Source organism: Sus scrofa, chromosome 8, assembly GCF_000003025.6.
Source record: "Sus scrofa isolate TJ Tabasco breed Duroc chromosome 8, Sscrofa11.1, whole genome shotgun sequence".
Taxonomy (NCBI): Eukaryota; Metazoa; Chordata; class Mammalia; order Artiodactyla; family Suidae; genus Sus; species Sus scrofa.
This window is the reverse complement of record NC_010450.4, coordinates 108,066,148-108,093,384: the sequence shown is the minus strand read 5'-3', so window position 1 is coordinate 108,093,384 and position 27,237 is coordinate 108,066,148. Positions and strand designations below refer to the sequence as shown.

General features: G+C 35.8%; 1 protein-coding gene across 1 annotated transcript in view; it reads right to left on the bottom strand.

The window, feature by feature from the left end:
* The window catches only part of LOC100512003 (bifunctional heparan sulfate N-deacetylase/N-sulfotransferase 4), a 247,698-nt gene that overhangs the window by 36,401 nt on the left and 184,060 nt on the right, over positions 1-27,237 (bottom strand). The window contains 1 exon segment of the mRNA XM_021101659.1: positions 6,494-6,676. Coding sequence (XP_020957318.1) covers positions 6,494-6,676 — 183 coding nt within the window.

Below are 27,237 nucleotides of genomic sequence, written 5' to 3'. Positions count from 1 at the left end.
CATGAAAAAGGCCCAGTACTCAAGGTAAAAGGATTATTTTGTTAATTAAAAACATTTCCAGGTTGCTGGTTTCCTCTCCATTCCCCTCTGCTTTTCTGTTCTGTCCTCACTGTTTGAAGGCGAATGCCATGAAAGGTGTTTTTGTTTTTCCTTTTAAATTTCTGCTTCTTCCCTATCTGGTTGTGTTGCTTTAACTTTTCTTCTGCTTATTAAGTTTTGCTGTGCATATGTCATTAAACAAAATCCTCTTCCAAATCTGTATGACACAGGCTGCTGAATTTCAATTTTTTGTTTCTCAATGTCATTTAAGCCTAATACAATCCAAGTACACTGATGAGAAATTTTTAATAGGTTAGAGATGTTGATTCTCAGGGCTTCAATCAGCAAATCCTTATGGAGAAACTGTGAGACACACACCATCTTTCCAAAGGCCCCCCCCCACCTCTACCTGCACACCATGGAGGCCCACCAGCTCCTTGGAAAAGCCTTTCCTTTCTGTATGCACTGATCCATAATGAATGCTCTCTCCTCAGAACTCCTGGAGCACTTAATAGTCTGATTCTTACCCAAATTTTTCTACCAAAGTCATCTGACTTACAGAGGAGCCTAAATGCCAGCCTCTGGGGGTGGGAGTGGGTAAGAGGGGCCTGTGGTTCATGTGTGGGTCTGGGGTGAAGCACCACCAGTGTTGCTTTAAGCACAAAGTACCTCTAATTTATCCTTAACATCTATGCATTTTTTTTTTACCATATGCCATCTTTAATTCAATAAATTTATATTATTTGTATTTTCCAATGAAATAGTCTCAAAAGTAAAATTGACTCCAGGAGAATTTAAGTGTGGCCTCTAGTTCTGAGTATCTTCAGATGACTACACATTCTTGCATAGAGTACCTCAAATTATTAATTATGGTTTTATGAATATCCTGTCAGGGAATCTGGAAAACCAAGTCAATAAAAGAAATTGTGTTTTTAAACTCTGATTAATAGGTTGGTCTCATATAATGTATTCACTCACAGTATGACATTAATATTATCAGACATTTCCATAGGGGAGATACAAAAAATTGCTTTTTTTATTGTTACACTTGAATTAGGGGCTCAAATTAATTATTTTATGATGATTTTGATTCAGAAAGTATGAAAGTATTATAACATTTTATTTTATTTTATTATTTTATGAACTATCTGCAAGTAGTTCTTCCGTGACAAAACCTCAGTAAGTTACTTGTGTAGAGAATTTGGCACCTGACAAGAACGTATGTGCAACTGATTGATGGGAAAAGAAAAATCCATGACTTGTGTCACCATTTCTGGATGTCAGAATGTCTGACAGCCTTGTGTAATCAAGAAGTGAAGTGCTTCATTTTAAATTAAAGAATTAAAATTGTGAGGAATTACCGATCTATTTGGAAATCATTTCTGAGAGATTTAAATGCTATTCTGAGTTAGGAAGAGAAACATAACACAGTAAGACATAAATCCAAATTGTGATTAGGAAAAATATGTCAGATGATGATAAAGTCTGTGCCTCTGCTCTGCCGTCTGTGAGGTGATTGAAAAAAAAAAAAGTTATGGCTATTTCACTGGAAAGGCTAAAAAATGAATAAATGGAAGTTAAAAGTGTGAAATTATAGAACTCTTATTTCCCCAGCTGTGGGGTAATTACTCACACATCAGTGTTCCTTTAATCTCAGCATCTCCCTCACAAACAATTTCTACCACTTTTTCTTTGAAGGTGTTCCCCTCCTTTTTTCCCAATAACCATGAAGCTATTCAAGGTTTCTCTCTCACACAGCTAGATTATTATCCTAACTTCAGCTCCTCCCTGTTCTTACCTGTCAGAGATAACAAATTTTGGTATCATCTTTATTGGCCAACACTTAAAAACTTATTTACTCTCATCTTCAGAACCCACATAGAGCTGCTCCTTGTTGCCTATCAAACCCAATTATTGCTGTAGCTTTCAAAGCTTTCCTGACCAACTTGTACATGCTCCTCAAGGTTACTTTCCACTACATCCCTAGTCCTCACTAAGAAACAAGTGTGCCGTCCTTATTAATCTTTGCGTACATGCACATATCTCTGCTTCTGCTTATCCATTTGTGAGACCTTAATGACAGCAGCTGTGGTTCTATGAATGAATGAACCTAGTCTCACCCCTTAAGTTTTGAGTGAGCTGGTGTATGACAAGCACAAGAGTTTGCAATGCTATGTGGTAAATGCAATAAGGGAGTTGTAAATAAGAATCGTGTGGTAAAAAGAAGAAAAAACACAAAGACAAATTTATAATGTCATTTTGTTCATATAACCAGGAGCTATTATAGTTGGTAAATTCTATGAAGCCAAAGACCTTTCTTTTTATTATGGAGGTACTTCCAAAGCAAAGGTTCCATAAATTCACACCAAATATACCATCAGATTCTTCTGAAGTAATGAGTATTCCTGATACTTCATTCTACACAATCCATGATAGAAGTAGATTCATTTTTTATTTTAATGTAAAACTACCATCTTTGTGCAGTTGTAACTACACCGGAGTAGGAATAGGGAACTTGAACTTCAGTCCTGACTTGTCCCTAATCAGCTAAATGACTTAGAACAAGGGCATTTCACCACCTTCCGTGTCTAAAATGAATAGTGGGGCTAGATGTCCCTGTTCTCACAGTCTATAACTCTGTGTCAGCATTCTTCCCACAGACACATCCTAATAGAATCTATGGTGTGTATGGCCTTAGATCTCGTGATTGGTTTATGTCACGGATATTCAGATTTCATTGTTTCTAAGCTGGAGTTGGATGATTTCACAGCTAGACTCAACTAAGGCACTAACTCCCTAGGGTTAGCACACTAGGGCTTTGCTTTCCTACTTTTTTAATCATGGAGACACTGGCCTGGAAAGAGAGAAACTGCAGCTCGTTGAGCATTCCCTTGGTCACACGGGCAGGCAGGAATCCACATCATGCTTGGCATGTTTATTGATAGTGAGACTCTGGAGTGACTGACTGAAGATTGAGACTGAGCTAACCTGACAGCTTGAGAGCTTAAAAGCATCGATTAGTGAATGTGCAAGAATCTGACCTTTCAACTGCCTCCATGTTGTGGTTTTGGTTTCTATAATGAGAGTTTAAGAAAAAAAAGATGAAACCTTATTATTTCATGCTTTGTAGTGATTATTCTACCCAACTAAAAAGGGATATGAATAAATAGGAGCTCATGAGTGTAATTTTAAGAATCTTACACACCAGGGACTGCAATGAGGAGGATACACTCTAAGGACAGAGTTCCATGTGTGTTCTCAGCACAACTCTCATATTCAACAGCTTTGAAAGAATCCACTTCCAATGAAGGGCGCACACACATTCTTCATTGTGCTTACCATGCATGCATGCATGCTGTCCAGGTCTTGAGAGATATCCAAATTGCACTTTTTAATTAGGTGAAAAGCAGTTTTCACATACATGGTAGGTGGTGCTAATGAAAATTTACATAAGGAACCAAAGAAAATTAAATAGATGTGAAGATGATTATTTTGCACATTTTCTTTTTACTTGTGGCAATAAAAAAGTGTGAATTGAAAACCGAAGGAAAAATAACAATTGACTTACTTTTTAAAAGGGAAATACACTAAATAAGAAGGCATACTTATAAGTACAATAAAGTACCTGCAACATTTATTTGAGAATGTATAGCAATGGCAGAGACACATAATATTAATCGATCCTGACTTAGCGTGTTGTGATGAATGGGCTATAAACCATTTAATTAGTGTTGGTTATGCTTATATGTTTTCCATAAAATTAAATTCATATTGTATAAAGGACATGCTGATAAAGAATAATGCTTATAGCTGTTTCGTTTGCTATTATAAACAGGACTATGAAAGGAAGAGAAAACCACCAGGAAAAGGAACTCAGAAAGTATTATGGACTTTACCTTTACTTGACCATTTGCAGCTTTCTCATACTCTTTATGACTGGCAAAGTTTATCAGATTTGCTTAATAAGTCAACTATTCTCAAAATTTCATGTACCAAATAATTCCCTCTTGAACTTAACTGCTATTCTGCTTTCTACTCCTTGTTTTCTTTCTTAAATATATTTAAGAATATATGGCACTTTACTTAATGGGAAATGTTTACAATTTTATTTTCCAGTCAAAGGAAACTGTGTAAGTAATATAATTCCCATGATAAGTGGGAATCTTTCAGTAAACATTACTCTGGAGTGTTATTTAAAAACTCTTATAATAAACTATATTTTGTTAATATTTATGAAAATTTCTAGACATATAAGTGACAATAATGAAAACAAAATTTTGCGAATGCTCTTAAGCCTTTTCTGACTAATCATGTTATTTATTAAGAACTCCATAGGAATTTACCTTTTTGATGCTGTTCAAAATTAAAATAATACACATTTTCAAAAGTTTTATTGTGAATACACATGTTCTTATGTCCTCCAAAGTGACATAGTTCTCCAAAGAATACTTCTATTTTCTGTTTCTAATTTTCTTTCATACCCCCAATCAACTGAACATATTTAATATTCAACCAATATTTATTTATTTATTTGTTTATTTCTTTTGGACGCATCCCTGGCATGCAGAAGTTCCCAGGCCAAGGACTGAACCTGTGCCACAGCATTGAGAAGTGCTGGATTGTTAACCTGCTGAGCCACCAGGGAACTCCTCCATCAATATTTAGAATCATCATGTTGACCAAATCATATTGGAGCTGGCATGCCTTTGATTAACAAAATGAAGTGTTGCTGGTGTGGAAACAATACCAATAAATACATTCTTTATATTATGGGGGGAGGACCACGCCCACAGCATATGGAAGTTTCCAGGCTAGGGGTTGATTTGGAGCTGCAGCTACTGGCCTATACCACAGCCACAGCAATACCAGCTCCTTAACATGCATCAGCGTGGATTCTAGTTGGATTCGTTACTACTGAGCCACAATGGGCACTCCAATAAATAAAATTCTTTATTAAAGAAAACTCAAATCATATTATGATATACAAACTCTTTATTTAAAATATCATTTTCTCTATAGGAAAAGAAAGAGTTGAGCTTGGGGTCATCAACTCATTTTTTATATCAACTGCCTGCTACCTTTGTTAAATTGGCTACTTTTTATTTTTACTGTACCACAAATTATAGATATCTTATAAGTAAATGTGTGAGAAAATAATTGATTTACTACCGATGATTTATCAATTTTATAAGTATGTGAGCACTTTTCAGTAACTACTGCTTATGGGACATGACGCTTTGCCTTTATGAAATTCAACATGTACTTGGTGTGATTATATACATTATAGGAACTAAGCCTTTATCTATTTACCTATTTAACTTATACACCAAACATAAGGCTGGTTGAGCTACTGAATAAATCATCAAAGCAAATTATGACTTACGGTGGCATTTTTAAAACACATTTTGAAATAAATAACAGTGAAAAGCATAACAAGGAAATGTTTCACTGACTTTGAGAGAAAATATTGCAATTACTCCTTGCATTCTCTAGGACAACTAGCCTTGCCTTATACATAGTAGATGCTTAATAAACATACAGCGGATGATTTCTTGGCCATATAGACACACAGGGGCATGGAACATGGGTTATGGAATAAAGAAAAACACAGGGGAGAGAGAGAGGATGGCAAAAAGCCTGTTTGACCGTGATTTCTCATTAGTGATGATGCTTCTCCTCTACTGACTACTTAGCAGGGGACTATCTGATTGCTCTCTGCAGTCAGCTTATTGACTGTGTGGGTCAATGTAATCTGATGCAGAAAGAACCAAGAAAGTGGGGGGCAGCATTTTCCTAGATAACCACTAAGAAGCAGATAGTTTACATTTTCGTACGCTGAGGCTCAGTGGTTCTCACATAAAATTATTTGCAAAGGCAATCCTAAAACTGACAATTCCTTCTTTATCAATAGACTGATTCTAGTGAAAGATCAGGTTAAGAAACCATGAAGACATATTAAAAACAGAATCTGTATGAGCAAGTTAATATTGAAGTAAAAATTGCTTTTCCCTTTTTTATTATACTCTGCATTGTACACATACATAACAGGTTCTACATCACAACTGTAGTTACAGGGCCTTAGAATATGGTGGCTCTTGGCTTTGATCTTCCTAGATATCTGATACCTACCCATGTCACTGCTAGTTAATGCTCACACTAAATGCAAGTCAAGGTGATTGATTTTGAGAAAACACCAACATAAACAACATCCTCGATGTAAAACTTCCAAACTGTCCAACCAACTAACAAAACTCCAGAAAAACAAACCAAAAATACAAACACTTAATCCAAAAAACAAATAAAAAATGTTACTGAAGAGAATGAAACTACTGGATACCAAAGAAATTTGCATTAAATGGCAGTTTCAGTATCTCCCACAGAGTTCCTAACGCAAATTCAGCGCTAACAATTGCTCATTCCTTTTCTTTTACTGCAGGAAAGAATGTTCACTTACCTGCCAGAGAGGGTCCTTTTGCTCAGGAAAGAGCTCAAAGTACTTATGGGCTAGTTGCACTGGAGGCAGAGTTTGCAATTTCAGGTTGGTCCAGCTCTGCACAAAGTTGGCCAGATTCACAAAGGTATACAACCCTAGGCGGTCATTCCCATAGTTTGACAAGTGAGTCATGAAAATGCTGATCTGAAAAATATACAACAATGACCATAATATCATATGCACATGCTAAGAAGCGGCATAGATGTTCTAGGCACAGTACCACACCTAAACATGGAATTTCATGAGAGGTACAATTATTACTTTAGGTGATGTTACCATCTGAATTATTTTCCTCCACAGATTTGTGTTGAAATTGTAACCCCCAGTGTTAATGTAACCCCCCAAACAGATCCTTTACCGAGGTAATTAAAGGTTAGTTCTGGGGCCCTTATAGGAAAAGAGAGAGATACCACAGTGCATCTTCTCCCCTCCGGCCCCACTTCTCCCTCTATCTCTTTCTCTTTCCCTCCAGCTAGTGCACAGAGAAGAGGCCAATGCAGAAAACAGTCAGAGGGTGGATATCGTCTAGTCAGGAAGAGATTGAATTTTCTGACATCTCGATCATGCACTGCCAGGCTCCAGAACTGTGAGAAAATAAATTTCTGTTTTTTAAACCACCCAATCTGTGGGGTCTTGTTCCTACAGCTTGCAAAGACTAATACAGGTAGAAAGCCACACATTGGATTTCTATTTCAAAGTCAACTTAAACCCACTCTTAAAATAGAAATTGGGAGGAGTTCCTGTGTTGGCACAGTGGTTAATGAATCCGACTAGGAACCATGAGGTTGCGGGTTCGATCCCTGGCCTCGCTCAGTGGGTTAAGGATCAGGTGTTGCCGTGAGCTGTGGTGTAGGTCGCAGATGCAGCTTGGATCCTGCGTTGCTGTGGCTCTGGCGTAGGCCGACGGCTACAGGTCTGATTCGATCCCTAGCCTGGGAACCTCCATATGCCGCAGGATGGGCCCTAGAAAAGGCAAAAAAAAAAAAAGATTGACATCCTTTCATTGTTTGTCAAAAGTATCGTACTACTTTACATATCAGCTTTTTTCCCCATTGTGGAATCAACACCATCAAATCCAACAGTGTAATAAATCCCAGCCTAGTAAAGAACCAGTATAAGACCAATTCTAAAATTAAATGATTGTTCCAGAGCTTTTTTGATATAAATATGTATAAAGATTGAAATGAAATCAGACTCAAGAAAAGTTGTCTTTTTGTGGTTCAATGAAGAATTTTTGCTGCAATAAAGAAATCACTAATATTTGCACAGAAACTGATTGTATTTAGCTAAAAACTCTTCCGTACTCATTAATTCTTTTAAGATTTTTCATACCTCCTTATTAACTCTAAAAATATCGTAACATTTGTATATTGTACTTTTGTGGATCAGAGACTAGGAAAAAGTAAAATCTAGACTGATCGCTCTTGAAAGAGTAACAAAAATTTTAAATATAATTACAGATTATAATCTAATATACAGTCCATCAAGGAGTGTTAGAATGAAAAAAAAAAAAACTAAAAAAGGAGAACCTGCATAATCTTGATCTAAATTGCAGAAATTACTAATGCAACTCATAAGAAGGGAGTTCTTCATTCTCTACCATATTTGTACATGCTTCTCAACTTCACAACACATATATGTATCTTAAAAATATATTTTATTACTTATTATTTAGATATGTAAATATTTCAGAACAATTTTCAATGTTAAGAATAACATTAAAAGAAATACATTAAATTAATCAGAAAAATAATACCCACAGGTCAGTATATTTATGTATATGTGTGTGTGTATATATATATATGTGTGTGTATATATATATTTATATATGTATATATATATATATATATATATATGGAAAATCAAGTGCCACATGGCTCTAATTTTTGTACAGTTGCTCACTGAATTTTTCCTAAGGGTTTATGTTTTTTGGTAGGCTGATTTAGGCTGTTAGGACTATTTTGGAAATAAAAATGGGTTTTCACTAAGCCATTTTAATATCACGTCACTACAACCTGGTTAGAATTGTTAGCCATGCAAAAAATTTTATATTGTAGAATTCTTGTTCCGAAGATCTAATATGTCTTAAGAAACTATGAATGCCCCAAGAGGACACCTTATTTTTCTTAAAAATAATAGAGCATATTGGGTTAATACCAAAAATATACAAAGAACTCATACAACTCATTATCAAAAAACCCCCAAAAATCAACTGAAAAATGGGCAGAGGATCTGAATAGACATTTTTCCAAAGAAGACATACAGATGGCCAACAGTAACATGAAAAGATGCTCAACATCATTATCAGGGAAACACAAATCAAAACCACAATAAGATATCATCTCAGACATGTCTGAATGACTATTATAAAAAAAGACTTAAGTATAATATGTGTTGAAGAAGGTGTGAGGAAAGGGAACTCTCATGTACTGTTGCTGGGAATATAAACTGCTGCAGCCACCATGGAAAATAGTATGGAGATTCCTCAAAAAATTAAAAATAGAACTACCATATAATCCAGAATTTCTAGTCTTGAGTATTTATTCTAAGAACATATCTAGTTAAAAAAGATATATGTACCCATATGTTTATTGCAGCATTATTTATAATAGCTAAGATATGGAAGCAATCTAGATGCCCATCAATAGAGAATGGATAATGTGGTACATACACACACATACATATATACATATACGCACAATGGGATATTACTTAGTCATAAAGGATGAAATCTTGCCACTTGTGACAACATGGATGGACCTAGAAGGTACTATGCTAAGGAGATAAGTCAGACAGAGAAAGACAAACACCACATGATTTCACTTATATGTGGAATCTAAAGAACAAAACAAATGAATAGATATAACAAAACCAAAACAAAGTCGTAATACAGTTGCCAGAGAAGAAGGGGCTGAAGGGAGGGGAGAAATAAGTGAGGGAGATTAAGAGGTACAAACTTCCAGGTGCAAAATAAATGACTTATGGTTATGAAGTGTACAGTGCGGAGAATATAGTCAATAAATAGGTAATATATTTGTATGGTGACAGATGTAAGTAGACTTATCATGGTGATCACCTTGAAATGTATAGAAATAACAAATCACTATGACATGGACCAGGACCTAACATACTGTGGTGGCCAATTAAATCTCTAAAACATACAAGCAAATACAAACTCATAGAAAAAGAGATCAGACTTGTGGCTACCAGAAGTAAGGGGAGGAAGACTTGAATGAAGGCAGTCAACAGGTACAAACTTTGTTATAAAATAAATAACTAGGAAGGATGCAATGTATAACGTGATAAATATAATTCATACTGCTCTATTTTATATATGAATATTGTGAAGAGAGTAAATCCTGAGAGTTCTCATCATGAGTAAAAATATTTATTTTCTAATTAATTTTGTATCTATATAAGACAATGGGTATTCACTAAACTTATCGTGGCAATCATTTCATAATGTATTTTAAGTCAAATCATTGTTCTGTACACCTTAAACTTATACAGTCCTATATGTCAATTATATCTCAATAAAACTAAATTAAAAAAAATAGAGCACTGGCTTGCACAAGAATTAAAAGAAATCAATACTCTGGTAAGGTAGTATAAGTTAAAAGTATCAGGTTTATGGAATGCCCTTTACTAGAATGCTAAAAAGGATTCTCTAAGGAAAACACATTAAAATGATTAGAAATACTCCTCATCATGGCTAAAGGTGGGAGAAACGTCGGAGAGCTTGGCCCACTGTCCTTAATATCCTAAACTACATAAAATATCATCTAAAAAGTATATAGTGCTCACTACATGCAAAGCATGAATCTAAGTCCTTTACATTTATGAAATAAGTCCTTAACAACAATTTTATAAGGTAGGTACAGTTATTGCCCCTTTCTGCAGATGAGGCACAGTTAAATAATTTGTTCAAGTTCCACATCCAATCAATGGCAGAGCAGAATTTAAAACCTAGGCAGTTTGGAAGTTCCTGCCGTGGCGCGGTGGGTTAAGAATCCAACTGCAGTGGCTCAGATCCTGGCAGAGGTGAGGATTCGATCCCTGATCCTGTGCAGTGTGTATGTGGCATAGGTGACAGCTGCAGCTCGGATTCAATCTCGGGCCCAGAAATTTACATATGCAGCCATAAATTAAAAACAAACACACAAACCAAAAAACAAAACAACAACAAAATACCCCTAGGCAATTTGATTCTCAAATCTGACAGATGATATACCTGAAACCTTCACCCAAACAGTTTTATGTATAGAGTTTTACATTCAAGATTTTTTCCTTTTTGAAAAATAAAAGATAAAGAACATCTACCAATAGGAGAAATTGGAAAATCTATGTAAGTATTATTTGGCAACTTAAAGTTTTTTTTTCTTTTTTAAAAATTGGAATGACAACATAAATTATTTTTGGACTTTTACATGAAAACTTCTAAGACAACCAATTATAGTATTTGACAAAATTTTACTGAGAGACTGCAAATTTGTCTTTGAAGGCAGTATCACTCCTATCATATTTCCAGTCCATTTCCCACCCCCTTCCCCCCAGGTGTATTCAAAGCTTTTTATCCCAAAGGTCAAATAAGATAAAAACTATTTTAAAGAATATTCTTTATATAGCTTATGTAGATAGAAATTTAAATTAAACCCTTCAAATGTTAGTTGATAGAATGATCTTGAGGTTCATGTGGAATCATTTGAATAGGTTCAGGGTAACTATGTCACTGATTTTTACATTGGCCAAACTCTCACTCTTAAGCTCTTTTTTTCTTTTTTCCTTTTCCAAATAGGAAGTACCCTCTTGGCAGGATTTAATTATAGAGTTTCTAGACATAACAAGTATCAGTGGTTGATGACCTTATAATTGCAATTGTTGTCATGAGAACGTCTTTGTAAATCACCACAAAATAATATGCATTTGATCCCAATAAGTATGCATTTATCTCATGTCATTACTGTAATTAAGAAATAAGACAGTGTAAGTAGTATTCTCCAGGATAATTACAGTTTCTCAGGACTGAAATTATGAAAAACCAGGCAGCAGGCCGAATGCCTGAAGAAATATTACAATGTCTTAGAAATTACCACCTGACCTCTTGTCTAGAGATGGCTGTTATTTTAAGACAGAACTTTAAGGCATCTGTAAGTGTCTAAAATCTGACAAAAATGTAAATAAAAATACTACTTGGAGAATATTGTAAAGATTATTTTTATATCATGGGCAGATGTATACTATTTTGTTAGGGTATTACGTATTACCATAATGCTTTTAAAAGATTTTGTGGCCACTAGTTCTAAGTCATTTATCCAGAATTTCCTGAGGAGAACAAGCTTTGCTTTCTGAAGGAAGTATTACAGTGATGCAGGGCAAATGGAAAAATCCACTTTGGAAGGAAGCAAAGTCTGGAGATGCTACGTGGTTCTAAGCTGAGGCACACATCTGCATTTAAATGCTCCTTTGCTGAGAAAAAAATGACACTCTGGCCAGGAGGGTTGCAATCACTGTGTACAGGGCAGCATGTGTACATGCCTTACTGGTTAGAAATAAATTAGTGCTGGTACATGGTCAATTGACTGTACTTTAAGAAGAAAAATTCTGCAAGCGCAGCTTAAAAGTACACATTTAACTTGCTAAAAGCACCTATGGCGCAGGCAGAACATTTTAGTTTTAGTATTTATGGCCAAATGACTTGTTCATAAAAAAACAAAACCTATTTGGAGAGTTAGGAAAAACAAGACGAATTAAGAGTGGATGTGGTTTGAAGTATAAATAAGGGAAGACGAAAGAAATGCAGTATGAAGTAGCAGCAAATAATTTTTTGCAGACATAACATATTGCTATTTTTTGCAGGACTGTGTGGTTCTTCCACTTATCCTGGGATATTATTTATTTATTTTAATTGTTATTTCCTTATATATATAGTAGGACTATTCTTGCTCAATACTCCCCAGAGCATCACCTAGAAAAGGTACAAATGCTCTATAGATGCAAACCCACTGTACCTCCAAATATTGCAGCTCAGAGATCTTCATGGATTCAGATAAGCAGTGCTTTACCTCTCACATGATAAAGACAGGCAAGGACATCATGTTCAATGGATGAGTTTAAGAATAAGATATCAAATGCCAATAATGTGAGTAGGCCACCTGCAGAAGGCCTTCCGGATGAGTCACCAAAGTCCTGGAGTCTGTCACCAACCTGGCCTCTGGGCTGTCTTGATCTTGCATTGACCCTTCCTCAACAATCAGTACTCTCAACTCCACTATAACTGAAAATGAAACAAATCTAAATTCTTTGTCTGTTGTAAAATTAAAAACCAAGCTTGAAGGCACTCTCATAATTATTCATTAGAAATATACAACAGTGTTTCTTGATGCCAGATGCAATATGCATGTCTAAATTTAGGAAGATCATTACCTGTGGAACAAATCCATTTAATGATGTATCTATAGTCCAGAGAAAAAGAAGTTTTAAATACAGTGATGAATAAATCTTGATAACAGGGAATTGAATAAAAATGAAAGAACCCTAGAGGATAAGCCTTAAATGTGGGTAAAAGCACTGCCCATTGTAGCCACAAACAGAATAGTATTACACAAATGTGGGCAAGGAGCTGTTCTTCCAAATCTTGAGTTGCAAGTCACACATTTGTTTTGTATAACATTTTACTTTGCCTCTCTTACTAACTAGAAAGGATAAAGGAAAAGGGGGAAAATACAAAATAAAGTTTTCCTTTCAACCAGAAAATGAAGCATCAACTCTCTCTAAATTGAGTTACATTACTTGAGACTGCCAATACCAGAATATTTTCCTGGCTTTTCCTACATTTATGACAAACACAGTGTCATTGTAAATTATATGGATGTTAGATCCATAACCAGAATATCGAGTATAGTGTCTTAAATTGGTATTTAAAATCACTTTTAGGAGTTCCTATTGTGGCTCAGGAAGTTAAGAACCCACATAGTCCCCATGAGGATGTGGGTTTGATCCCTGGCCTCCCTCAGTGGGTTAAGTATCCATCATTGCTGCAAGCTGTGGCGTAGGTTGCAGATGCAGCTCTGATCCTGCATTGCCTTGGCCATAGTGTAGGCCGGCAGCTGCATCTCTGATTCGACCCTTAGCCCGGGAATTTGTATATGCTATAGGTGTGGCTGTAAAAAGAAAAAAAAATCATTTTTAGAATATATATTCTTATTTAAAGTACACATTAGATACTTGGATATCAGTTTTAGGCCTTCTACTGCCTCTAAAATGAAATAATTTACAGAGTAGTCAGACACCTGGTTCATAGGAAAAACACATTATTGTAACAAACACAGAAAGAAACAATAGCTTTGCCAAGCAAGGAAGAGATGTATCCTGTTTTAAAGCAGCGTGCCCTATGTTCATGACGTAGCACAAACTTTTCAAGATAAACATTAATGTTAGCAGTTCATTTCCATTTTTGCCCCTGTGGTCCTGCTAGTATGCTGCTTTTCGAGTGAGTCCATTGTGTTTAAAAATATGTCCATTAGCTTGTTAAATTATTGATTAGGCTTTTAGTTCTTAAAAAATGTGAAGATAGATGGAACATAGGGGAAGGCATCTCTGATGGCTCATCGGATGGGCTCTGGTGTTGCAGTTGTATTTTTCCTATAAAAGGCAATCGTATGCCTTTATTCTGAATATAGGCTGGAACCACATAGGTGATGCTAAGCATGTAAGACTAATTACCAATTTGAATGCCAGTATACTTCTAGATTTAAATACTTATGACACAATTGTTGTGCAATAATCAGAGGCACCCCCCAAGAACTGCCTTTTTGGTCCTGGGCAACTAATAACTTGGTGTATGCATATAGCTATGGTCTCAGACACCAAAAGTAAGGGATATTTGCCTAAACCTAATACAATTATATTATTCTTCCACTTGATCTAAAAACCTGCATTAGCTTGGAATTCATTATTGAGAAATACCTCTCTATTTAAAAAAATAAAGTTGACGTTGGTAGATGCAAACTATTACATTTAAAGTAGATACATAATGAGTGCTACTCTACAGCACAGGGAACTATATCCAGTTTCTTATGAGAGAACATGATGGAAGATAGTATGAGAAAAAAATGTATATATGTATGACTGGGTCACTGCTGTACAGCAGAATTTGGCACAAGATTGTAAATTATACTTTAATTAAAAACATGTATTAAGTATTGAATGATTAGTTAATGATTGATCATTTTTTTAATACATGATGCTGTTGAATCATATCATTGATTTATTTGTATGACTTTGCCATGGGGTTTTACGCTCATTTTTGTTGTTTTGCTTGATGAAGTTCTAGGAACTCACTGTATTTTAGAGAAAAGGAAATGAAGACAAAGGGTTCAGGTGAGCTTTCTGAGACTACAGAGGGAATCCCAGCAAATAAGTGTTCAAACATGTACATGTGAACTGACAGTCACTGCTCTTGCACACCCGAGGTTCTCTCCGAAAATTTGGCTACCAGTTCATCTAAATATTATTTTCTGCTTTTTCTTTTTTATCATTTTAATTACCTGGTAGATTTAATTTGTAACAATTCTTGGTTAAAGCTAACATTTCTTTATGTGCTCTTCCTAGAATTGATCCAACATAAAATTTCATTTACACATTAAACATTTTTTTAGAACTGCAAGAAATAAAAGTCAATATTTCAATGTTTATATCTCTACACACATACATTTGAACTGATTATTGACTCTGAATATTTCAAGACAAAACACGCTGAAGAGAGAGTAGTGGTTATTTTATTTGTGAAGATTAGCATATTTCTTAATAGATATGTATTATAGAAATTGAAGTAAATCCAACCTTCCAATCTTAAAGAAATATGTTTGATTTCAATAGACCTTTTGAGATGTACTCCTCTAAGAACTACTTTAGAAGGAGAAAGAAAAAGATGAGAAGAAAAAGAAGAAAGGAACAGAGAAGGAAAGAAGGAAAGGAAGGAGGAAGGGAAGAAGGCAGGTAGGCAGGAAGGAAGAGAATAAAAGGAAGAAAGAGAAGCAAAGAAAGCTCCAAAATAGAACACATCTCACCAGCTGTAAGGCAGATGGACAGGAAAAAAAGTAGAATGATTTTAGTTCAAGTCTTTAAACCTCTACTGATAAACTCCAGCTATTGATTCAAATATTCAGGATACCTCCCTAAGCAGAGGGAGCTCTTTTGCTCCATGTGATTTTCAATGTAGGTTCATGTAAGATGTACATCACCACAGGCATTTATTTTTTATTTTTAGTTCAAATTTTTTTTGCTTTTTAGGGCCACACCTAGTGCATATGGAAGTTCCAAGGCTAGGGGGTCGAATCTGAGCTGTTGCTGCTGGTCTACACCACAGCCATAGCAATGCCAGATCCCTGACCCATTGGGTGAGGCCAGGGATTGACCACACATTTTCATGGATACTAGTCTGATTTGCACCACCACAGGAACTCCACCATAGGCATTTATAATTAATAACTATTCTTAATGTTTTAACATCCCATAGCCTTGACTATTAAAAGGAAGACTTTCCTTGAATGTATAAAAAGACTAATCCTTTGTTTTGAATTTGGAACGGTTCAATGAAAAAAATAATCTAATCAAACAGTTTAAAAAAAAAAAACAAAAGAGATAGTAATCAAAATGTTACCCTGGGGGTCCTTATTGCTTAAGTCAGAAAACATAGAGAAAGGGCTTTGGGTTGCTTTATAATTCACATGAGTTTGGCTGGCAAACAGTGGGGCAGTTCTACATGAAATTTGGAACCAGAATGCCTAGATTTCTGACACAGAGGACTTTCTCTGCCTTATGATATCAATTAATTTCTCTGCTATAAATGGAAACAATAACTTAGTTTACAGTTGTGTGTGATACTCAAATGAGTTGGGATCTTTTAAACATTCTGCAAAATGAAAAACATTGTATAAAATTTATCATCATTATACATATTTAATTAAGGTAACTATGGCATAGTTAACATACCCAAATATAATTTTTAATTAGTTGATTATCTCAGAGATAATATCTTTTGTAAGCAAAGTAGATGTCTCTTTGTTTCACTGAAATAACTGCATGTACCATGCTTCTGTTAATTGCTGTGATTTCTGGTATCAGAAAATGTTGGATACATGTATACCAGAGTAAAAATCACTAAGTTTGATACCTAGTACATGAAGCTCCTTTGTAGTCTTCATCTACTTTCTTAATAAAGGCAAATTTTATCCCCCAGAATTACCTTTGAGAGTTGCAGTTAAAAAATCAATATAGGAGGAGATTGTTAACCCGAATCCTTTGTTTCATTTCAAAAAGTGCAACAAGGAGATTTTAGAAATAGGCAGTACTCAGGAGTTAATAGCTTGATGAGCTGACATCTGCTTTGCACTACTCCTATGCACCCTAAATCAAAGAACACCCCTAGTGTTCTCCCTTGCCCTTCAAGGCACTCACTGCCTGACATATTGTATATTTGTTTAGTTATTAACTGTCTATTCCCTCATTCCCATGTGAGAAGGTAAGCACCTTGAGTCCAGACACTCTACTGCTGCTATATCTTCAGGGTTTGTAAGATGTCTTGCGATACTAGATGCACAACAAATATTTATTGAATAGGCAACTGAATCCATGGTACCATACACTGGTTTGCTAGTAGAAAATGTGAAATAACTTTATTGCTTTCTAATGATTCCCCTTATTCTAAAGATGTGTATGTGTGTGGGGGGAACAAAACACTCCATCCTAAATTCCTGAAAATAGCTGGCATTTAACAGGATACGATGAATTGCTAAATTGCATTTTTATTTGTGTTTTCCATTTCCATTATCAGACTGAATGCAACAGAAGTTCCATTCTGCATCTGATTATTTACCAGTGTCCCAGTTTTTCAGTCATAATATTTGGTTAGTGAATTATTAACAAATCCGAACTGTTTTGATTCAAGACCAACTAGGGTGTAAACAGTGATCTTCCTGAATACAGAAGTTGGGCAGTGACTTCGTCAAAGCAGCCATAAATAGGGCAACTGTTCTAACAAAGAACAGAAGGCTCCTGCTCTACATCAGTGAGCAGGAGCTTTACTCTCCATTTTTCTTGTACATTAATAGAGGCCTAAGTCATTAAAAGGCAACACATGCTCACGACCATATCGTTATTGCATATATTTGTGTTTTGTTTTGCTTTAATAGTCAAGTTTTTAGATGTTGCAGTAATTGCCTTTGAGAATGCCCTGATTTTGAACAAAGATCTACCATTTTTATACAAGCAGAGACAAACAACCAAAGCTACTTAGCATTACTTCTTTCAAGAGATCAAATCTCCTTTCCAACATGTTGCAATAATGACACTTAAAAATCATCAAAGTGCAAATTTATAATGCCAGGAATAATCACAGGTAGTTCAGTCCCTGGGTGGAAAAAATATGTCTATTAGTAATTGGCATAAGCTATACTAACGGCCTCAGAGTTCAACAATATTCAAGAAAAAAAATGTAATTTTTATTTATTCAATCAACCAACTGATAACATTTATTAAATGCTTACTAAGTGCCAGTCAATTAGGAACTGGAGATATAATTGTGAATAAATTATGAATAGTTTCTATTAAGGTTAAGTGTGATGTAAACACATAGCATATCTGATACAATGTGATGTGGAAATTCCCTGCTCTATGACATTACACAGACTCATCGGGTTGGGCATTGATCCAAGACTTGTGCAAATCTTGAAAAAAAGAAGTTTGGAGCTAAGATGTGAAAAATAGTGATCTAGGGTCACTTTAGGTAAGAGAATGGGTTGCAGTAGGAGTGGGTAACATGAGGCTGAAGTCATGCATTAGATGAAGGAACTGTATGTGTGCAAGGCAGTTGGTGCAAATTTACTTCTAGAAACTAAAAGTGCAAGGTTGTCCATGCAAAGGTATAGGGAAGCAAGAGAAAAGAAAAGACCAGTTCATAGTGATCGGTTTGAATTTTAATCCTAAGAAGAATGGGAAACATTGACAGACTCTGAGTAGTGATGAGACATAGTCAGATATGCATTTTAGGAAATAAACCATGATTATCTTAAGAGGAAAAGTGAAGATTGGAGGTCAGGAGTAATATAGGAGATTTTCATAGCCATATAATGGAGAGAAAATGATGACCTGGCCAGTGGCCTTGGGAAAGGAGAGAAATGAAACAAACTCAGATAATGTTAATCAATCTTGAGGAGTGATGCCAGCAATGTAGCTGAATAAGATGTCCCTGACTCATGTCTCTCCTTCAAACAACAAACTGACATACATCCATGGACACGAGTGTCTTTGAGAGAGCTGTGAGATGGATCATCGTATGCCAAGGGACCTGGAAGGAGTCTATCCCACCTGTGGGTTGGGTAATAGGCACACAGTGTGGTCCCTGCAATGGCCTGTTCACAGAGTCCAGCCCCTCTTTGATTTGGTCTAGGAGTCCCTGGAGAACATTGTCGTAGACAATCACCCATTGATGGGAGAGCCCTTTTGGAAGTTTAGGTTCTGGTGGAGAAGTTCCAGCACACTACTCATAAAGCAAAAAAAAAAAAAAAAAAAATTGGATGCAATGGAGAAGGTAAGAGAAAGAGATTGAGTGTCTCCCACACCACCTCTCCCCTAAGACAGCACAGTTCAGGGCCAAGAGAGATTTTTCTCAACCTATATTTCTTCTGAGGAAGAAAGTGAGAGCTTGTGAGGATGCACCCAGGGACCCCAGCTGTGCAGGATACTGCCAAGGAAGCCCATTTGTCTCTCACCTCATCCAGGGTCCTGAGTCAGGAGCTCTGTGACTAGGAGGTGGGAAGAGACTGGGAGAGTGGCAGATAAGACTCTCCAGGGGATTCAAGGGTTGTGGATTCTAACCACTGCTCAGATTCCTTCAAGAAACCCATCCAGAAGCCTCTGGTCATGCTTGTCAGCAGATTCCCCCAAATGGCCAACAGGAAACCCCCAGCACTCTGCGTGCCTCACCCCTACACAACCCTGTGGCCAGCTCTCAGTGCATGTGCCTGAGGGCAGGAAGAGCCTTGGTAGACAGTGAGCATGCATAGAAAACCAGGCAGATTCTGAAGGCTGTCAAGAAGCCACATATTTGAACTTCAGCTCCACCTCTGGGAAAACAAAAGGAAGACTGTCAGAATCCAGCCTGGGGTGTATTGCAGGATGAAGAGAAACATACAAGTTTAAGAATTCTCTCAAAAGAGAGAAGAAAAAGTGTGGAGCAAGTGTATTTATAGAAGAACTGAGAAAACCTCAGATCCCTAAAGGGCTGTGGGAAGGTATCTTTCCCGAAGTCAGTTTCTAAAGACTGGAGGAGGTTATTGCTACTTCAAATGTGAGGATAGAGATGCAAGATTTAAAGGAACATGAAAAATCAAGGAAATACCAAAGGATCACAATAATCTTCCAATAACTGACCCCTAAGACATGGAGATCATGGAATATTATTCAACCATGAGAAAGAAGGATATCTTGCCATTTGAGATAATATGGATAGACTTTGAGGGGATTCTGTTAAATGAAATAAGGCAAACTGAAAAAGACAAATGCCATGTGATTTTACTTATATGTGTAATCTCAAAAAGCCAAACTCATAGTAACAGAGAGTCAAATGGTGGTTATGAGGGATTCTAGGGCAGGAGAAAAGGGGAGTTATTTGTCAAACAATACAAACTTCAGGTTGTGAGAGGAATAGTTCTAAGGAACTAACGCATGACAGTGATTATGGTTAATGATACTGTATTCTTGAAAATTGCCAAGAGAGTAAATCTAATTGTTCTACACACACACACACACACACACACACACACACACACACACACAATAATTATGTGAGGTATTTGAGTTAACTAACCTTACTGTTGTAATCATTTTGTGATATACATATCACATGATATATAAATATCCGCCTTGTTGTATGTCTTAAACTTACACAAAGCTATATGTCAATTTATGTCAATAAAGATGGAAGAAAGATAATGAATCTCTTATGATTTGTTTGATTATACATGAAAGGTGAAACAAAGAAGTGATCAAAGATGACACTCAGTTTCTGGCTTAGATAAATGGATGTATATTGGAATAATTTACACAACAGGGAAAAATGGAAGAATGATAGAAGAAAAAATTAAGAGAAATAAAAACTTTAAAAGAGTGACTATAGAGAATCAGATAGAAAGTTAAAAAAGGAAGCACAAGCTCTTGCTATCTCTCCTCTGAGGGCCCTAGTGAGTCTTCATAAATTTATAGAGACTCCAATTCGTATGATATTCTCGAGCATTTTGTCAATTAGAAGGCAGCTATAGATCTGAAGGAAGCAAACAGTTGAATTCTTCCAGAAATAGGGATTTGCCAAATTAATGGAATGGAACAAAAGTGGACAAGGAATTTCTTAGCAACGCTGGCAGACAAAGGTTGAAATTATCCCAATGTGCTTTCTGTAAATTAACCACCTTTTCAATCTTTTAAAGTATATTTTTATGCTTTAAACTACTCATTTTACAGTTACAGAATGTCATAAGGAATGGGAGGGAGGAATTGTGAATATTCTGTTATAAGGTACCCGCACTGCATATAAAGCAATATAGTGGTATTTGAAAGTTGTCTCAGGTTAGTTAAAAATGCATATTGTAAACTCAGGGCCACCATTAAAAGACTTTTATTTTTTTAATTAATTATTATTATTTTTTGTCTTTTTGCCTTTTCTAGGGCCATTCCCACAGCATATGGAGGTTCCCAGCTAGGGGTTGAATTGGAGCCATAGCCACCAGCCTATGCCAGAGCACAGCAATGCCAGATCTGAGTGTATCTGCAACCTACACCACAGCTCATGGCAACGCCAGATCCTTAACCCACTGAGCAAGGCCAGGGATCCAATCCGCAACCTCATGGTTCCTAGTCGGATTTGTTAACCACTGAGCCACGACAGGAACGCCCCAAAAAGACTTCTAAAAGAAGTATAAATTATATGCTAAAAGAGAAAATAAAATGGAGTCATTTAAAATGTCCAGTTAAAACCAGAGAAGACAAAAAAGAGGGGCAAGAGCAAATGAAACAAATAGTAAACAGTTATAACATTGTAGATAGGAATCCAACTGCCACATTAGTTGTAAATGTACTATATCCACCAATCAAAAGATAGAGATTATAAGAATGGATTTAAAAAAAGATCCAATTATATATTGTCTACAAGAAACCCACTTTAAATATGACTCAGCTGGATTAAAAGTAAAAGGATGGAGAAAGATTTGTCATGCTGACATGAAATAAAGCTGGAGTACCTATATTTATTTTAGAAAGCTGGTTCAAGAACAAGAAGGATTTCATGGATAAAGAGTACATACACTGCCAAGAACAGACACCAGATTTTGCACACTCAGGCATGTACTCTCTCTCACACACATGTGCAGGTACATTCATGCACATATGCACTCACACACATTTACTTGCACATTCACACATAGACTTGTGTGCACACCCAACCAACTCCAAGCTACTGGGAAGACAAGAAGACCCAGCATTTAGATAAGAAAACAAAAAACAAAAAACAAAAAAAAACCCTTTGGATTTAAAATCACAACTTCAACTTAAAATATTTATAATGTTCTTATAACTAAAAGTGGCTAGAGTTATGGATTTTGGCTAAGATATTCTTATGGAATTCCCTACCTTGCAGGAAGCAAGTTCAATGTCACACAGGTGAGAGTTTTCAATAAACATTATATAATCATATGTTTTCCAATAGTGTTTCTTTAATAGTTAACAGTGATATGGTACCTTTAAAAATTATTTTATCTAAACACTTTAATAGAGGTAATGCTTATACCTATGTTAAAACTTTTTTAAACATGGGTTAAGTCAATATCCACTTACAATATCGATTTGAATTAACTTTTAAGAGGTACTGGATCCTCATTTAAAAGTATCTGTTTTTTTGTTTGTTTTTTGCCTTTGTCACCTTTTAGTAAAGAAGTTGTATAAAGGATATGAATGGTTCTCCAGCTTATGCTAAACTAGGTGTATTAGAATAAATCCTCTATTGAAACATCATGATAGACAAATAATATCAAAACACATACTGTAATATTTAAAAATAGGGGTACTAAAATTTTGATTAAAGTGAGTCAGGTGGCTAAAATGATTTTTGGTTTGGGGACTGACCCTCTTGTGTGATGGTCATCTCAGTGACTTGCGACCTTGGTGGTTTGCAATGGTTATATAAGAAGATAAAAACTGGATCTCTCCATTTCACCGTGTTTTTTTTTTTTTTTTACTACTTCTGTCTTCTTCCTATTTTCTACTCTCTGTTATATGCCAGTATAAGTATGGGCTTTGCAGACCTCAGTCTTTTGTATTGAACTAGAAAAACGTTGTATAATTTCCAAGCTGTCAAAATTTGATCTGCATGCCAGCAGGCTATATTTTTAAATACATGAATAGCATTGTGAACAAAAACATCCCTGTCAAGTGTCCATTTCTCGGTACCAAAACAGCTCCATCCTTGGTTATCTGTCACAGCCGTTCTTTGAGATTTGAGTGTTTAACATGTGTCATCTCCTGACAGTCTACCATTACAGATTACAGTCTGCTATTATAGATTAAAAAGTATAGCCCATTCACTGCTGTTGGATCTCCTGGAACACTTGGATCTGGTAGCTCAAAAAACAGCTGCAGTAACACAAAAGGATTGCTGAAACAGAGATTTTGGATTGACAGAGCACTAATTTTAATAATGGCAAATTGTCTCTGAATTCAGCACTTCCCATATTAATTACCCTTCTGCACCTGAAACAAAGTAATTTATGTGGCCGAAAATTGTTCTGGTGCTTTAATTTGGTACTCCTATAGAGATTGTGTGTTTTTATTTCAGCATATCTGACATAAGAGTTAAATGTTTTCTTAGTAATATTTCTTCAATGAAAGTCAATGAGGCACCATGCGAATGGAATTTTTTCTCTTCCGCAGTCCCATAGCACTTTGAATATGACTTTATGCTATTTTTTTTACTATATTTTAATTAATTAATTGTTTCCTCCACAAAATTGTGAGCATATCTGGAATAGGTAAATTTTATACTTTTCTTCATCTTAGACTCTGCATAGTTCCTGCAGTAAGACAGAACAGAAAACACACACTCAGACGAATGTAGGGTTTAGCAACTAAATTATATAAAAAAAAAACCAGTTTAAGTTTATAAATTAAAAAAAAAAGGCCCAAGATGTGCATGATAGCAAAATTCACTTTCAAAACAATAGGGAGTGGTGATATTGACTGGCAAGCTCATGCTTTGCTCTCAACCCCCCAATAGATGGCCATGTCATTTTACAAGATTTCACATAAATTTTACTAACATGTTTACTTTTTAAAATAAATGGTGAACAATATTCCCCAAAACAAAATATATCATTGAATTGAATTTAGGTCACGGGTTGACATTTTTTTTTTAAACTCCAAAGAAGGTACTTTACAAATATATAAATGGCTAAAGTAGGACATCAAAAACTATATATTTTTTTAGCCCACTTATTTTGAAACATGGTTTCATTAACTAGCTGTTTGTGTCTTAAATTTATCATTTATTAAGATATACATCTAAATGAATAAAACTAATAACAATTCTTTTTTTTTTTTTGTCTTTTTGTTTTTTAGTGCCACACCGGTGACATATGGAGGTTCCCAGCTAGGGGTCTAATCGGAGCTGCAGCCGCCGGCCTACACCCCAACTACAGCAATGCCCACTCTGAGCCATGTTTGTGACCTACACCACAGCTCACAGCAACGCAGGATCCTTGACCCACTGATCGAGGCCAGGGATGGAACCTGAAACCTCATGGTTCCTAGCTGGATTCTTTCCTCTGTGCCATGGGGAACTCCAAAACTAATAATAATTCTATTGATAATGACTTTAGAATTATAAAAGCACTAAAAATAAAATGCAGTACAATTCTCTCTTTTTTGGCTGTACAAATTTATACATCAAGAGCATAGAACTGAATGAGTACTTGCAAGTTTTAAAAGTTTCTTTTCTTTTAATTTAAATATTTTAAGCCACATACATTGATCAAACAAGCTTTTGTTTATCTCTTCATGAATTTTTAAATTTCAGTAATGGGCTCCATGCAGCACATGAAGAAATTTTGTCAGACTGTTACAAATAATGAAATTGCTATTGATCTTTCTAAAATATGAACCCCCAATATTTTTTGCTTTAACCACCATACTGAAATTTAGGAAATCAGAAGAGAGAAGTGAACAATGCTTGATCCATATATGGCTACTTAAAATATTTAAATTAAAAGAAACCTTTCAAATTCTGCAAGTACTCCTGCACTTTGAAAAATATGTGCTCTTAATAAAATTATTATTAATATATGACACATATTTTCATGAGCTCACCATTTAATAGGGAAATAGCAGATATAAAAAAGAGAGTTTTGAACAGATCCAGCATTTGTCCCAGTTTTTTTAGAGTTATACTTATTCGAGACCATTGACAACTATTATGCAGAAACAAAAATAATCCAATGAAAATGTCAACAGAGAAATTAAGGTAAAAATTATGAAAACAAGCAATGCAACATGTTGCATGGCAGTTAGATGAACACAACGGATAGCATTTGCTTTGAAAATAGAGAGGAGGCGTTCAGTATGTTGGCACGGTCCAGGCAGAATTCACAAAATAGGAGGAACTTCCAACTAGATAATAAGTAATATAAGTAAATTTTGACTACCTAGAGAAGAAAGTTCTTAGTATTATTTAACCCTGGATAGGAAGGAAAGCATGAACATGAGACACATGAGGCACACTGGGGAATAGCAAATTTTATGAGCTGACTGTGTCCCCCTAAAATTCATAAGGTTAAGCCCTTATTCCCAGTATGCCAGAATGTGACTCTATTTGGAGATAGAGCCTTTAAAGAAATGATTACATTAAAATGTGGCCCCTCCATTAGGGTGGGTCATTCTAAGAAGAATAAAGTGATACAAAGGATGCATGAGCAAAGAGAAAAGACCATGTAAGGAGACAGCAAGAAAGTGGCCATCTGCAAGCCAAGGAGACCTGAGGTCTCAGGATCATGGACTTCCAGTCTCCAGAACTGTGAGAAAGTAACTTCTTTTTAAGTCACCCAGTCTGCGGTATTTTGTTATGGGATCCCCAGCAAACTAATACAGTGAGCACTCCATCTCAGCAGTAGATTTATGTGGATACACAGTGGGATGAAGCTTAGGAAAAGGACAGACAGGGAAGACCACTAAGTCAATCACTGTTGAGAAAGACATTAATGGGGTGAAAAGTGAAGGCATGGAGGCATATTACACTGGGAGCTTGTTTCACTGTCTTACATAGTAGAGAAGCAATGGTTCGTGTAGCTCTTACTTCATGCCTAGAATCGGACAAGGAACTAAATGTCCATCAAATTCTTCCAAACAGAGTCAAGTCCCTGGATTCACTGAGGAACCCTCTAGATGGATGCAGAAAATACCTTCTTGTAACTATTTACTATTTCCCTGCCAGTTGTTTTCCACTGTGTGTGTGAGGATTTCACATTGCCAATTCTTGGTGAAGAGAAATACATATTTGTGACATAAGCAATGAGCCTCTGAACCTAAACAATGTAGCAGGTTGTACCCTATCAGGTATCGTCTCATTTGTACGCACACCTCTTAAATTTTTATCTTTATAGTTTACAATTTTGCTCATTACCATATAGATAGAGAGATAGATAGAACTAATCATTTTTGATGAGAAAAAAGCTGATTTCTCTTACTCAGATACCGTTTGCTGCTTCATTCAATGAGAAAGAAACACATGATGAATGATGGAAGAAAGAAATCCATCAGCTTACGTGGCTCTGGATTTTCCACATCTCCTTATCTCCTGCCTGCTTGTCGGCAAATAGCAAACAGAAGTTTTGAATATTTTTATGTGAGTACACAGGGCTTAGATTTATGAACCTCTTACAAACAAAGGAACTCACAGGAGGACTGAGAAAACTGGAAAAGATAAGAAACAGTGATGGGTTTTAGTGAGTATGTGGTATCTGTGAGATAGGCCTATGTCGCTGCTTTTTAAGAGATGCATAATAGCAATGAGTCCCTCGTGAACTACACTCAGACAACAACAATGCGGTGACAAGAAACGAATATGAAACCAAGTATTCCTAAATGTGCTAAAGTGTTTTTTTTTTTTTTTTTTTTTGTTCTGAAAAAATCGGAATTCCAAACAGTTTCCTTAGGAGAAACCAGGTTATTTATAAACAGACTTTTAAGAATATCTGAGTCTAACCTGGTACACTCTGAGGAGCGGCAGCAAACTCTTTGTTATAAATACTAATTGACTTCAAAAATTAAATAGGATTTTTTAACGTAAAGAAAGAAACCAGATAAATTGAAATTAGTAAATATTGTAGCAATGGAATCTGGATTGTTTTAAGAATCATGCAGGAGAAGATGTCAAGAAAGTTCAATGCTTCAGTGGGAACTCTTTAAGGAAATGTCTGCCTACACACACATCTATAAGATCTGGGGTTAAATTTTAGGTTAATCATATGCTGACATTCAGCAGCAGCTACACAAAAGAGGCTCTGTGATTAAAACTTACAAGCACCGCCTGTGTGCTTGTTGGCATAAAAACAAATACATATTCATGTATAGATAGGCTTACTAATTATTTTATGAAATCCCAAACTATC